This window comes from Zonotrichia albicollis, chromosome 3 (assembly GCF_047830755.1).
Source record: "Zonotrichia albicollis isolate bZonAlb1 chromosome 3, bZonAlb1.hap1, whole genome shotgun sequence".
Lineage (NCBI taxonomy): Eukaryota > Metazoa > Chordata > Aves > Passeriformes > Passerellidae > Zonotrichia > Zonotrichia albicollis.
The window spans coordinates 66780496-66793490 of NC_133821.1; the positions used below are offsets into that span (position 1 = coordinate 66780496).

Genomic DNA, 12995 nt, shown 5'->3' on the forward strand with positions numbered 1-12995 from the left:
CTCAATTAACTACTCTCACTGTATTAATTTGTCTTCAAATCCCCTATGGAAAGTCAAAGACAAAAGACAAAAGTATTATCCTCTAAGTTAGTGCCTCCCTTGTCAGTGCTAGGCTTTGCTACAATGTGCACAAAATTCAGCATATCAGGAAGGTAATACATTGGACATGAAAGACAATTTCTTCCATCAGATGCCTTATTGGTAAGCTGGAAAAAAAAATAATTAAAAGAAAAATTTAGGAAAAAATATTTCTGGAATTGTGTAGTCAAAAGTTTGATTAGTCTAATTTTTGATACTTTAAATTGAGTGAATTATATCCATTTTAAAAGAATTCTGTGTATAAAGACCATACGCAGCTTTGGTTTTCATTGGTTTTTTTTCACTTATTTTTTAATGACTGCATCTCACAGAAATACTAACATTGTTGAAACTACACTGAGGAAAATTTCTAAAAAATTATTATAGCATGTCTGTTAGTATCCTTCAAGTACTTACAAAGATGATTTTGCTTTCAGATGTTCATAGTATGATAGGAATTGGGGGTGGAAAACTAATTTTCAAAAGGCAACTTCAAAATTATGTATTTGGTGAAAATATAACTTTTGTGAAGCACTCATTGGCTTAGGCTAAAATAGATTCTGTCAAGGCTAGATAGAAATAGCAATATTAGCACCTGATCTGTGAAAGCTGGTTTTCTTTTGACATGCAGTTGCCAATATTCAAAAAAATTGCAAATTGGAGGGCTACATATTTATGAGAACCAGTCTCCATAAACCTAAGATTTTATCATGTTAGAAGTTTCTTTCTAAATGAGAACAGTAAACTTGTAAGTGAAACTTGCAAATCAGTTTTATCGCTGTCTATGTGTGCCTATGTATGATTTATAAATACACTTGAAATTCCAAATTGAGCTTGTAAGTAGGTCTGATAAGTTTTTCTACTTTCTACATCAGTGCTGTGACTCAAACAGCTGCAAATTTTCAGTTCCATGATCATCTACAACAATAGAAATCTACAGAAAAGAGGACCGTAGGTTTATTTAGTTGTCTTTCTAAAATAATATCCCATAAATCAGTTAAAAAATATTATCTCCCCCTATTACTACAGCACAGACAGCACTTACAGGAACCTCTGTTGTTCCAGGTAGCTGTAGCACTGATTCAAACCAGTAATAGGTTGCCATGATAATAAAATGATTTATTGTCTGCATATTCTGTAAATTACATTCATTCTGAAAAAATAGTAAACTGTCTTCAGGTCTATTTTATATATAAGCAATAGTTTCATCATCAAAGCTACAGACAATTAAATATAGAATTACTGATGACTTTAGGCATCAAACAAGTCAAAAGATTGCATTCTTTTAGTGCTTTGTCAGCCCCAGAGCATCTAAAACACCACTGAAAATAAAGGAGACATTTGTGGTCTTGATATAATTTATATGCTGTGAAATATTAAAAATGTGAACCAGAAGTAGAGGTACTGCTGGAGGTCAAAAAATTTTGAATTCTTATTAATTTTTTCTAGTTACTTGGTTGCTTGGTAAACTGCTAGAAAAGCATTTCTTGGCAATAACCTTCAGAGATCTTTGTAAAGCAGTTTTACACACTTTGGACATTCTTCCCCTCATGTTGTCACATGTTCTTTATGAGGCTGTCTAGAAATGGTTCCTTATTATTACACGTTTGTCTGAAGTTGGAACACACCTAAATTAAGCCAATTAATTAGTCATGATGGGCTCTTTTCAGCTGCACACTCATTTTCAAATGAATTTATTGAAGTAAAGGATTTACAGCATATGGACTCACAGACTTCTTATGAGTTAAACTGGCATCCATATGTACAGCTTTCAGTAGAGAATGCTAGAGTAATATTTACAATGTAAATATCAGCTTTTATTACGTAAGAAACAAATATATCACAACTTTCACTTCACAACATATTTGTTCTGGTTTGATGACTAAAGTCATCTCTTTGAAATACTATGTGGAACTCAAAAATAGCTTGTTCTCGTCATAGACTTTACCAGGTGTCCTTCAGAGGTCCTGAAAAGCAAAGGAGAGATGTGCTTTAGAAGTCACTTCTGCAAGCAGTTGCATCATGAGGTGTATGAGGGCAGACAGAAGGCATTGAGGAACACTTGATACAAAACAATTGCTGTGCTTGGCACTGGCAGGCTGAGATGTGGCTGCTCACAGGGGTTTGCTGGGCATCACACTCAGACCAGACCACAGGATGAGAAAAGAAAGGTTGAAGGACTAAAAATGTTACTGCAGATTAGACTAAATTTGTAACTACAGCACAGAATTGCCCACTTTGAAAAAAAACCTGTATCCTTGCCTTGAAATGGATACACAAATTCAGGCTGCTCTTTCCACACTACATTAGCAACTGGGCACTGCAATAAAAGCAACAGTCAATACTGATTCACCTACAGGTAGATCTGCCTCATCAGTAAAGTCAATAAAAATGGAAAGGAACTGAAAATGTTTTTTTCTATGACCTGCTGCACCACTATTCTTTCTCCCTTCATTAATGCCAGAACTTTAAGAAGCTGCAAAATCCAAGAGCAGATATTTCTTGCAATAATTTTGTCTAGGAAGAACATTTCTTTCCAGAATCATGCTGCTTAAAAATTATTTAATTCCTCAATGCATAAGCAGTTTATGTCCTTTCTAACCTTCAGGAGCTTTAGAGGAATTGCCACATTTGCAGAAAGGAAAAAAACATTTTCTCATTTTATTTCAGACTTGAAAGGAAACGTCTTTTTTGGGTCAGAGGGATGGGTGGTTCGGGATGATACAAGAAAAGACATTGCTCCAAATTTTATCCTCAAGAATAGTTTTCTAATCTTTTTTCTTACTTTTTGAGACACAGCTGAATGCCAAAAACTATCCCATCTTCAATTTCATAATACTTTTTCAAGAATACCAAGCCAAATTTGCTTCTACCTTACTCTTTCAATATCTTGTTCCTGTAAGTGTTGATGTAGAAGGGATTATGTTTCAGTAAACTAAAAAGAAAATAATTGTGAATGACTTTAGAAAAAATAGTAGTAGCTAAATGGAAAACAGTAACTGCAAGATTTGCATATCAAGTACTTGAGTACTACTTCTTAGGTACTTGAGTACTACTTATCTTGCTGATACTCAATTCTAGGGTCAACTTCTTTCTAAAAAGATGTTAAACAAAATCTGCAGCATTTTTTTTTAATTAAAAGAAATATCCTTAAGTTTGTTCTCTGAAGAAATAATGATCTTTGTAATTAAAAATCAGTCACTTCTGGTTTTATGCTGCAGAGCTCACTGGTAGAAACACCCAAGGGAGTTAGGTGCATTATGAACAGTGCCATTTAATTAGGAAGTTTCAATAGCAGCAATCATGTGATAACATAAAGCTTATTATTAAAATTATTATTTTATTCAGGCACAATGAGTGAAGAAATATTAGAAAAATAAAGCTTTTCATGGAACATGACTCCCTTTCCTAGGATATCCTTATTTTCTGATAGGCCATACTCCATGTATAAATAATGTAATTTTATGGGTCAAGTCAAGTTGCAGATAGCAAGAGAAAAGACAATATTGGCGTCTCACCAGTGGGAGGTGGCTCAGCAGCTCATCTACAGAATCGTAGTTTTCTGAAAAGGATGGTTCAAGAAGTTCTGCTTCATCTCGAAGTTTAGCAGGATTTAGCTCTTCCTGGCTGTTGTGGATCAGAAACAAGATTTATTGCTCTCAGAAGAAAAAGCAAAGAATGCAAAGCCTTCTTCTAACTGTAGCTTCTGCACATTCTCTTATACTTAAACCATAGTGTTACAGAACACATGAAATTGCATGTTTAGTGAATACAGAGACATGATACTTAAAAGCAGTTGTCTGAGTGAATATACAAACAGAGTACAAGGTCTACAAAAATGTATGCTGGCATGTCTCACCTATACTGATGAGGACATATAGTCCTTTAGGGATTTTCAAATTTTCATTTCATGTGTTCACAGAGAGGCAAATTTTCAACATATTTCTTTATTAAATTGTTGTTCATGTTCCATAGCTCTGTAGGTTTTTTCCTTAAGATTTTTTTCCAAACAAAAACTACTTAAGAATCTTTTGGAAGATTTTTTAAATTGCCAGATGCCATTTCCTCTTTATTCTTCTATTCTGATTTTGGTGTCTGTTCCAGTCTGGGAAGAAATGTTGTCTGTATTTGAAAACCACGCTATAAACTATCCTATCAAGTCATTAACATTGAGTGCCTTTTGTTTGTCCTCTCTGTACACATACAGGGATATAAACCTTTTCTGTCTTAATGCCATAGAAGTATGGAAAGAATACATATGTCCTTTCTTGTAGTACCTTCTTTTTCCAGTTAAAACTGAGTTTAAGTATTTCTTCACAGCCATCTGCTTTCGAAAGCGGCTGTAGTTGTCGGTGAAGACAGCATCGGAGTGGCGTTTGACAGGACTGTCCTGGGAGCTGGCAATACAACAATTACAAAGGAAAAGTTAAGAGATGACATCTGTTTAAAAGAAAATACAATTAAATGAGTGAAATAAGCTTTATGGTATTGATTAGCCTAACAAAATCAAATTTTCATTTCATCTTTCATTTCCATCATTGACTTCAGATCTTTCTTCTGCTGAAAAAAAGCCACTGCTTCCACGGCTTACTATGCATTTTAATAACAAGGATCAAATTTCAAAAATTGTTATTCAGCCTTTTGGGGAACACCTTTCACTGATTGTTTTCTCATCTCATTTGCCATGGCCTGTGCAATTAGGATACACAGTCAATGATTTCTAAAGTCCTTGTCCCAGGAGTTCTGCCAGATCAAATACTTAAGTGTGGATTTCATTACTCCTGCCTGTTCTCACACCCCAGGTTGCACCTTTTAATAAACAGATTTTATTCTAATTTCTATAATTTGTGTGAATTTATTTCAGTACAATGCCAAGGTACAACCTGGTTTAAGTTGCAATAAGCTCTTAAAGGACCTCATTACTGTTCACATTGAACTCAGTGGAGGCGGAGTCTGCCACTGAGGAAAGGTAGAGTGGAGCCTCACATAAATAGCTATAAATGCTTATTCTAAGGTTTCAGAAGACAAAACACACCTTGTGAAAGCCAAACCTGGAGGTCTTTTCTTCATGCACAATCTTGGGAAATGCCAGGGTGTTCTATTTTAAATGGTCTAAGTTAGTTTACAGCATATGAGAAATTGGAACTGTATGTTCTGGAACAAAGGCAGCACTGACATAATGGGAGGACCTAATTTCTACTTGGCTTTTGAGCATATGAAGTGGGCACTCAGTGGTATTGCCACAGTGGCTCACAGCTGCTGTTTATAGATTTGAAAACAAGGGAACTATACAGTGATTGTACCTAGCACGCTGTGCCCATTAGTTTATTGATGTCTTAGTCTGGAAGTTGCATTCAGATCCCTATTCTATAAATTTGCCTCATTTTTTGAATTCTGCTGCAATACAGATCTCACAAACATCTGTCGATGTGTTCTACAGCAGAAAAAAACCCTATACCTTTACATTTTTACTATAAACCAATCATTTAGTGATTTCATTGTGTACTTCCCTCTTGTTAAGTACTGAGTAATCAATCACTTTGTATTTACTTTTGCCACTCATCCACCAAGCTAGTAAAAACACTACCGAAAAAAACAATTAGCAGTTTGGCATGATAATCATTATACTATTTCCAGGACACATTATCCACATTTTGTGCAGTGTCTGTTGCTCTAACTCTCACAGCTGTGTGAGAAATAAATAGTAACATTCTCATTTAGTAATATCACTAAATACTTTTATAGGATTTTCAGCTCCCCCACAATTATATAGGCTTCTCTTTTGGTACCTCTAAATCACAAAAAGGAGACCTTGGATACAGTAGGGTAAAAAATATTTCCAATAAAGCCAGCTAGGAAAAAAAATCTACCTAATGTGTCACCTCACCTAACTCGTTTTCTAATAAGCGAATGCAGATATCTCTTCACAGCAAGTTTAGCCAAAAGATGGCTGTAGACACTGGTGAAAATTCCATCAGCATGCCTTGCATTTCTGAAATGGACAATAAATAAACTCTACAATACAGCCTGGGTTCATATAATTTTGATAATGTAATTTTTGCAAACATACTGCTTTCCTTAATTTAACTACTGTTCATGTTAAAGGGAACTAATTTCATAAAATAACTTTCAGATTTTCGCAATATACTTTTCACTTCTTTCCTGGAAAGTGAAAGCATTCATCATGCCAGAATGGCAACACAATCAACATTTCTGCCAACATCCCTACTGCTACCAGTATTCAAGCAGCGGCTGTGGGATTTTCTTCCATAACTGAGTCTTCCTTTCCTACTCTCAGTTTGAAAATGCGAGTGATTTTTTGGCAGAAATCAAGTAGTCCATCATCTTTTGTATTTATGATAATAAAGAAACTCACCTATCAATAATTCTGGACAGATCAAAATAGAATTTCTCATTTTCAGGTAGTGTGTTCTGCAAAATATCTGATTCTGACTTTAATGACCCACGGGCATGGTCAGGTTCACTGGCTCCATCAAATGGCATTCTGTTTCCCAATCTGTTGGAGAAAGAAACCATGTAAAGTAAAGCTGGCTGAGGATATGAGACACTTTACTGGAGACAACATTCTGGTTTGTGTCAAAATGCACATCTACCTACTTTCATTGGTAAGGCATTTAAAAGAAAACTGGATAATTCAAAATCACTTTCAGGTAGAATCCATGCTTAATTGTAGATTAATTGACATAACAGATCCTTCTATCAAATTCATATTTTCTAGATAAATGTTGTCACTGAACGCAATTTATTCCAGTGCATAATGTATGACAATCACAGTACAAGTGACAACTGTGAAGCTTCTCCTAACAACTGCATTTTGTATAAATGATGGATGAAATTAACAGCCTCCACCAAAGTGAAAACTGCTCCTGTGACGTACTTACCTCCCAGTTAAGATATAAGATGTGCATTGAAATGCAGAATGAAACAGTTCTTAGGCCTTCTCCAAAGAAAGCAAATACACCAAGAACTTCAAACTAAATAAAAAGTGCAGTCATGTATCTCTACATGTTTTTATTCTCTCATGTTAGAAGACAAAAAATCTCTTAATCTCTTCAAATGCGTCATGGCAATTGCTCTGTATAAACTGATGTACAGTTCACATTTTCGTAAACTGCAGTTTCTTATGAAGTGTCATATTTTATCAAGGGCAGTCTGACTGCATAGCAGTGGCTTGGCATCATTCCTTCTGGCTGCTCTGATATTTTGTGGCAGACAAGGAAATCATTGTAGGAAACCCCTGCGTGTGATGACATGCAAAAGTCACACACTAAAACTAAGATAGACTTAAGTCCTTGTAATTTTAAAGTCACCTTTATCACCGTTTATATGTCTGATTCATGTAAGTCTTCCATCTGGTAAAAAAAAAAAGGTGCAAAGTTGCTGTGTAAAACGAACAGGCTCAATTCACACCTTTTGGAAGTCATTCAGTGCCTTTTTGCCTGTTTTTCATCGGTCCTTCTACACTGTATGCTTCTCTCACCTAAATGCAAACCGTACCGTTCTGCCATCTGATTTAATTCAGCCGGACCACTAACAGCACCTTCAACCGGCCCAAGCCCGCAGGGGTACAAACCTGCCCTCCGCCCTGTCCCCATGGACCGTCCCGGGGCTCACCGTGGCCCGCATCCCGTCCGCCCCCCGCGCTCACCGCGCCCCAGCCCTCGGGGCAGCGCTGCTGCAGCCGCCTCGGGAGGAGCGGCCGTGTCCCGGGGCTTTCACCGGCTGGGCTCGGCGGGCACCGCCCGGGACCGCCTGACCGCAGCCCCGCGCACCGCCCGACGCCGGGCAAACGCCCGACGGCCAGCGCCGCGCTGCGCGTTCCCCGGGAGGAGCGCGCTTCTCACAGCCCCTTCGGCACCGGCCGGGGCTGGGCAGGTCCCTGCGGGCGGAGGGACGCGGATCGGGGCGCAGAGCGCGGAGCGGAGCGCGGCCTTACCGCGGGACGGGAGGGAAGGCGGCGCCTCGCGGGGGCAGCGCCCGCGCCCGCCAGCAGAGGGCGCTGAGGAGGGCGAGGGCGAGGAGGAGCGGGGAGGCGCCGCGGTGCTCCATGGCCGCCACCTGCGGAGGGAAGAGCGCAGCCGTCACCCTCCGACCCGGCCCGCCCGCACCCGCTGGCACCGGGGCTTCGTCTCGGGCTGCCGAGAGACTGCCCTGGTCCCCCTCCCAAGCCAGGTCTCTGTCCCGAAAGGCGCCGGCGGCCAGCAGGGTCGCGATGGTGGGGCAGCCGCCCGCGGTCAGGTAGAGCTGGCATCCCCGAAGGCGACCCCCGGCCCGGTGCGAGGGACAGCGGTGCCCAGGGCTCAGCGACTTAAGCAGCAGCAAGAGAGGGTCCCGCCCTGGGTGCCCCGGGCTTTCAGAATCTCTCCCCGCTCCCCGACGGCCGGGGTGGCTTCCCTGCAGGTCCGGGAGGGGCGAAGACGAGCGAGGGTACGGGACGGGGACATGGTTCCTCATGGGCTGGGAAGTTGCCGCTGCGGCGGGGAGAAAGTTACTCACGGAGCCGCGAGTCCGTCGGTGGGTCTGGCCGGGCGGGCGCGGAGCGGAGCGATGCTGGGGGAGTGCGCCCTTCTCCGCTGCGCGGCTGCCGGGGCGGCGGCAGCAGAGGGTGAGGAGGAGGAGGAGGAGGATGAAGAAGAGGGCTCCGTCTCGCCGCACGCTCTGAGCTGCCCGCCGCGCCACCGCGTTTTATAGCGTTTACACGTTTCGGCTTCCGAAGCAGCAATCACGTTACTGGAGAGACGTCACCCTTCCCAAGGGGACGGTCGCTTTGTTCAGGACAGTCAGAGACTTATATTTAACACATGAGCAGCCGCGTACCTCTTCCCCCTCCCCCTCACTCCCTCGGCCATTATTTGATTTATGTTAATGACATAGTTTTGGAGGAGCGGAGCCCCGTCGGAGGGGTGATTCCGCCTTGCCAGGCGGGAGAGCCGGCGGCCGTCGGGCTCTGCGGGCGCGCCACACCGCGCATCCCTGCCCGCACCCGGCATAGCCGGAGCGAAGGTGGCTGCGCTCTCTGGGACCCTCCGCTCCCAGCCCACACTCCCTCAGCCCCCGTGCTTCCCTGAGGAGCCCATTCCGCGCCGCAGGGTTGCTCCTTTCCCCAGCTCCTCGGCAGTGTTTCCGTGCTAACCTGGTCCCTCTCCATCCCCGGCACATGCAAGTCCCTGATGGGGGTTCCTGCCCGAGGTGCGCAGGGAGCTGGTCTGGAAAACAAAAATTTCTTGCGGGTTTTAGTTTTATTTTGGCAGGTGTTGGGGTGCTTTCTACTCTTCTTGTTTAAACTGCGTGCGTGTTCGTGGAGCACGGATTAAGCTCCACATCCGAGCGCCTCTTGGTGCCGCCGAGCCCGGCCGTGCTTGTGACGGTTCCGCTGCGTGGGCGCGCAGGGAGCGCGGCTGGAGCGTGTGTTAAACCCCCCTGAGCAGCGGGGGGGATCAGCTCTTCCTTATAGGGTGTCTTAAGCCCAAACCTCGGGGATGCCACAGCAAGGGAGAATGGGTTTCAAGCCTTTGATTTTTCTCCTTCGAATTTTGCCTGCCTCAGAGAGATCTGGGCAGCGGAGAAAGAAACACAGGGGAAGTGAGCGTAGGAGCCACGGGCGGGCCGGCAGGACGGCTCTGATCCAGCAAGGACCTCTTCACTACCCCACCGTGTCTTTTCGGTGCTGCCCTGAAATATTTGCCAAACCTTCGCGGAAGAATTTCAGCTGTAAAGATCATCATCCATTTTTTTTTCTTTTTTTTCTTTTTTCTTGAGTTTTTGTGCCTCTAATCCTCCTACTCATTAGGTAACGATTGTACCTAATCCATACAGAAGATTTCACCATTTCTTCTTACTTCTAATAAGTTTTTCTGCTTCATGTTTCACTAAAGGTTAGGCAGGCTCAATGCCGAAGATTCTGCGATGCTTAATCACATTTTCTAATTCAGTTACATAAAGAATAAGTGAATTAGATTAAAAATGCCTGGAAATTTGTTTCTCGGATGACAGCTATGAATAAAACCAGAGTTCCTGCAGTAGTCTAATTTCAGGAAATTTTCCCCTTGTTACTACATAACTAGGGGTCGAAGGAGCTATTCTGCTCCGGAATGGCGGGATGAGCATCAATGGCACCGAATTCCCCTCACCTCAGAAATATCCCGGCTAGGGCGCATAGGCTTTGTGCAGTGTGCACGACCCGGGGGAGCGCGGTGGTCTTCACTCAACTACTCGCAGGAGGAGGGAGGAAGGGCAAAGCCATCTCCTGGTGGCGCAGGGACGCGTGGCTGGGGCACGGCCAAGTGTGCGGTTGCCCAATCTCCTGGCCTGGAGCGGCGAGGGACGAAGAGAGGCTGCACCGGGACCCCGCGGCCAGGGCGGGTCCGAGGGGGCCGCGGCTGCTCCCGCTCCCGCTCCTCAGTCCCGGTTCCCAGCCCTCTCCTCCTCCTCCTCCTCAGTCCCGCTCCCGCCGAGGGCGCCGCTGCAGGAAAAGCCAAAGGCTGCTGGCAGCAGGAAGCGCAGAAGAAAGAAGTTTCCTCCCAGCGCTAGCAAGCCTGAGCTAGCGCAGCCTGGAGAGGGGTCTCGCAGGAGTCCTGCGGGCTGCGGTCCCTGGCAGGGAGGAGGGGAGCAGCCAACTCGGTCTGAGGGATACGTGAAAAACAAGTCTGCTGTCAGTCGCTGTGTATGTGCGGTATGGATGGATGGCTGCGTGCTCTGAGGAGACCAAAAATTGGACTCACTGGCAAATCAGGGCTTTCTTACCATGCTGAACCATTTGGGGCTGTGATGTACTGCACTGCACCCTTCCATACCGTACCTGGTGAATATGATTTGCTGTAACTTTTGTTTTTGCAGGTGGTACACTAGGTCGGACAACATGCTGTCAGGCCAGCTAAAGTGGCCTCAGAACTTCTCTAGGGATGACAGTGTTGATAAAGAAACCTCTCTAGGGGTCCCTTAACGATCTGAGAAATCTGTAGTGCATCTAATCTTACAATACCATCTATTTTTTCCCTATTCTATAGATAAGAAACTGAGTCAGGGTGATCGAGTGGTTCCTCTTGTTTACTCGGGAAGTCTCCAGTGGAGCTTTGAATTGGCCCCAAATGCCCCAAGCACCCTTCAGTTGCACTAACAACTGCCTCATTTCCCTTCAGCATCCTGTTGCAAGCCACCATCTCCTCTTCTTGAAGACAAACTGAGGAAGAGATGGCACCTCCCCCTTTCTCCTTAGTCCTTCCTCACATTTCTTGAGAGGATTTTCATTGAAGGAGGTTGGTTTGGGATGACTGACAAGGGTTTGGGATGGCAATCCAAATTCTATCTTTTCCAATTATTTTCCCCCCCAAAGCTTACATACACTACTATTTCCACATTTGATAAGAGTAAGTCATTAAAAGAAAAATAGTTCTTTATAAACAGACAGATGGAGAAAAGACCCTTTTCCACTGACGTGCTAAGTGAGTCCTCCAAGATCTAGGCAGATGAACCCTTTTCAGATGGTAGCTCTCACTGTTACTGGAAAACCTGTGCCCTTTCAGGAAAGCATCATTTGGGAAAAAACAGTGCTCAAGAGCCCAGGACAATAATTAAACACAGGCAACTCCTGGGAAATCAAGTATGTTTCAGTGGTTTTTACAGGAATCCAGATGCACAGCACCCTCTGTTCACATTTACTGAAACTTTTACCTGTATTTTATGTGTTATCAAATATCTTTTGGTTACTCTCCATTTTTGCTTTAATTTCTTCTTTAATGTTCCACTTAATGAAACAAAAAAATTAAAAAAAGTTACAATTATATTAAAATAAAAAAGTTACAATTATAAAATTGCAATATTTAGGAATGATGGAGAACCAATTAGACAAAATGGACCAAAGAGCAAAAGTTTTCTGAAAAATTGTCTTACCATTTGTGTACAAACTTATGCAATGTACATAAATCAAGTAATACTTAAAATAGCTAAATCATCTGGAGTAAGAAATTTGGGAGTTCTAAGGTTTGTTAGTCAGATTTGCTAACTATTTTTAGCATGTAGAATTGTTCTGAAATTGATGTGCAAAAAATCTCTTAAAGCCAAATCCTTAGAAGAGAGAAACCAGTTTATTTCCATGAAGGACCTGCTTAGCATTTACCAAATTTATCATGTAATTGTATTTGAAAAAGAGAATTATATCAGAAATAGGATTAACATTTTGTTTAGGGAAAAAAAAGAGATAAAAATACTAAGAGACTTGTTTTAGGACTTTCATATTCTATCAGAAAAGGAAACTTCTACTGACTCATGAGCTCTCTCTTACGAATCATTGGGTTAGCAGAATGTCCCCTGTGCATTACAGCTCATGTTGCTGTGGATGACTTCAGAAACTCTGCCTTTGATCCCATAGCCACAGCACATTGATCCATGAGTTTTTAGAGCTTATAGAGCAGATTGATGGTGCACTACTAGTCAGCAGCTAACATAACAGCTTTTTCATCTTTTACAAAAGCAATAACAGGAAAATTCAAGAGGCTGTGTATGAAGAACAAAAAATACAACCAAAAACTGATAAACTAATGTGGCCTTCTCTAATCCTTTAATGGCATGATTAGCATATTCTCCAATACCTGCTTTCACCATCATGTTGCACTGCTGGATCCCACTCTCATAAATGTTCATATTCCTCAGTATCACCTGGTTTGAAAAAATGGATGAAGTGCTGAAACTTTTCCCAGCATCACTTTCTTGGCAGCTGTCTCTGAATGCTTCTCAGAAGAGATAAGGAGAAAACCATCAGTTTGTTCTTTTAGATAAGTTTATTACAGAAGTACAATCCACATACCTTTAGCCTGAGTGAGTTCTGCAGACTCAGAAATGTGATGCCAAGCAGAATAAAACACAGACAAATATTTTTAAATTACAAACTCATGAGTTGC

General features: G+C 42.5%; 1 protein-coding gene across 2 annotated transcripts; it reads right to left on the reverse strand.

The window, feature by feature from the left end:
* Positions 1-1734: 1734 nt before the first annotated feature.
* On the reverse strand, positions 1735-8864 carry VIP (vasoactive intestinal peptide). 2 transcript variants are annotated; one of them, XM_074537717.1, is made up of 7 exons: positions 8596-8864; positions 8036-8157; positions 6455-6595; positions 5966-6070; positions 4356-4475; positions 3597-3705; positions 1735-2045 (listed from the first exon to the last, which is right to left on the reverse strand). In XM_074537717.1, the coding sequence occupies exons 2-7, from the start codon at positions 8146-8148 to the stop codon at positions 2037-2039; spliced, it is 597 nt and encodes a 198-aa protein (XP_074393818.1). In that variant the 5' UTR covers positions 8149-8157; positions 8596-8864; the 3' UTR covers positions 1735-2036. The 2 variants fall into 2 exon arrangements, with proteins under 2 accessions (XP_074393818.1, XP_005488170.1); XM_005488113.4 differs by lacking the exon at positions 5966-6070 and having other exon boundaries at positions 8596-8854.
* Positions 8865-12995: the final 4131 nt, after the last annotated feature.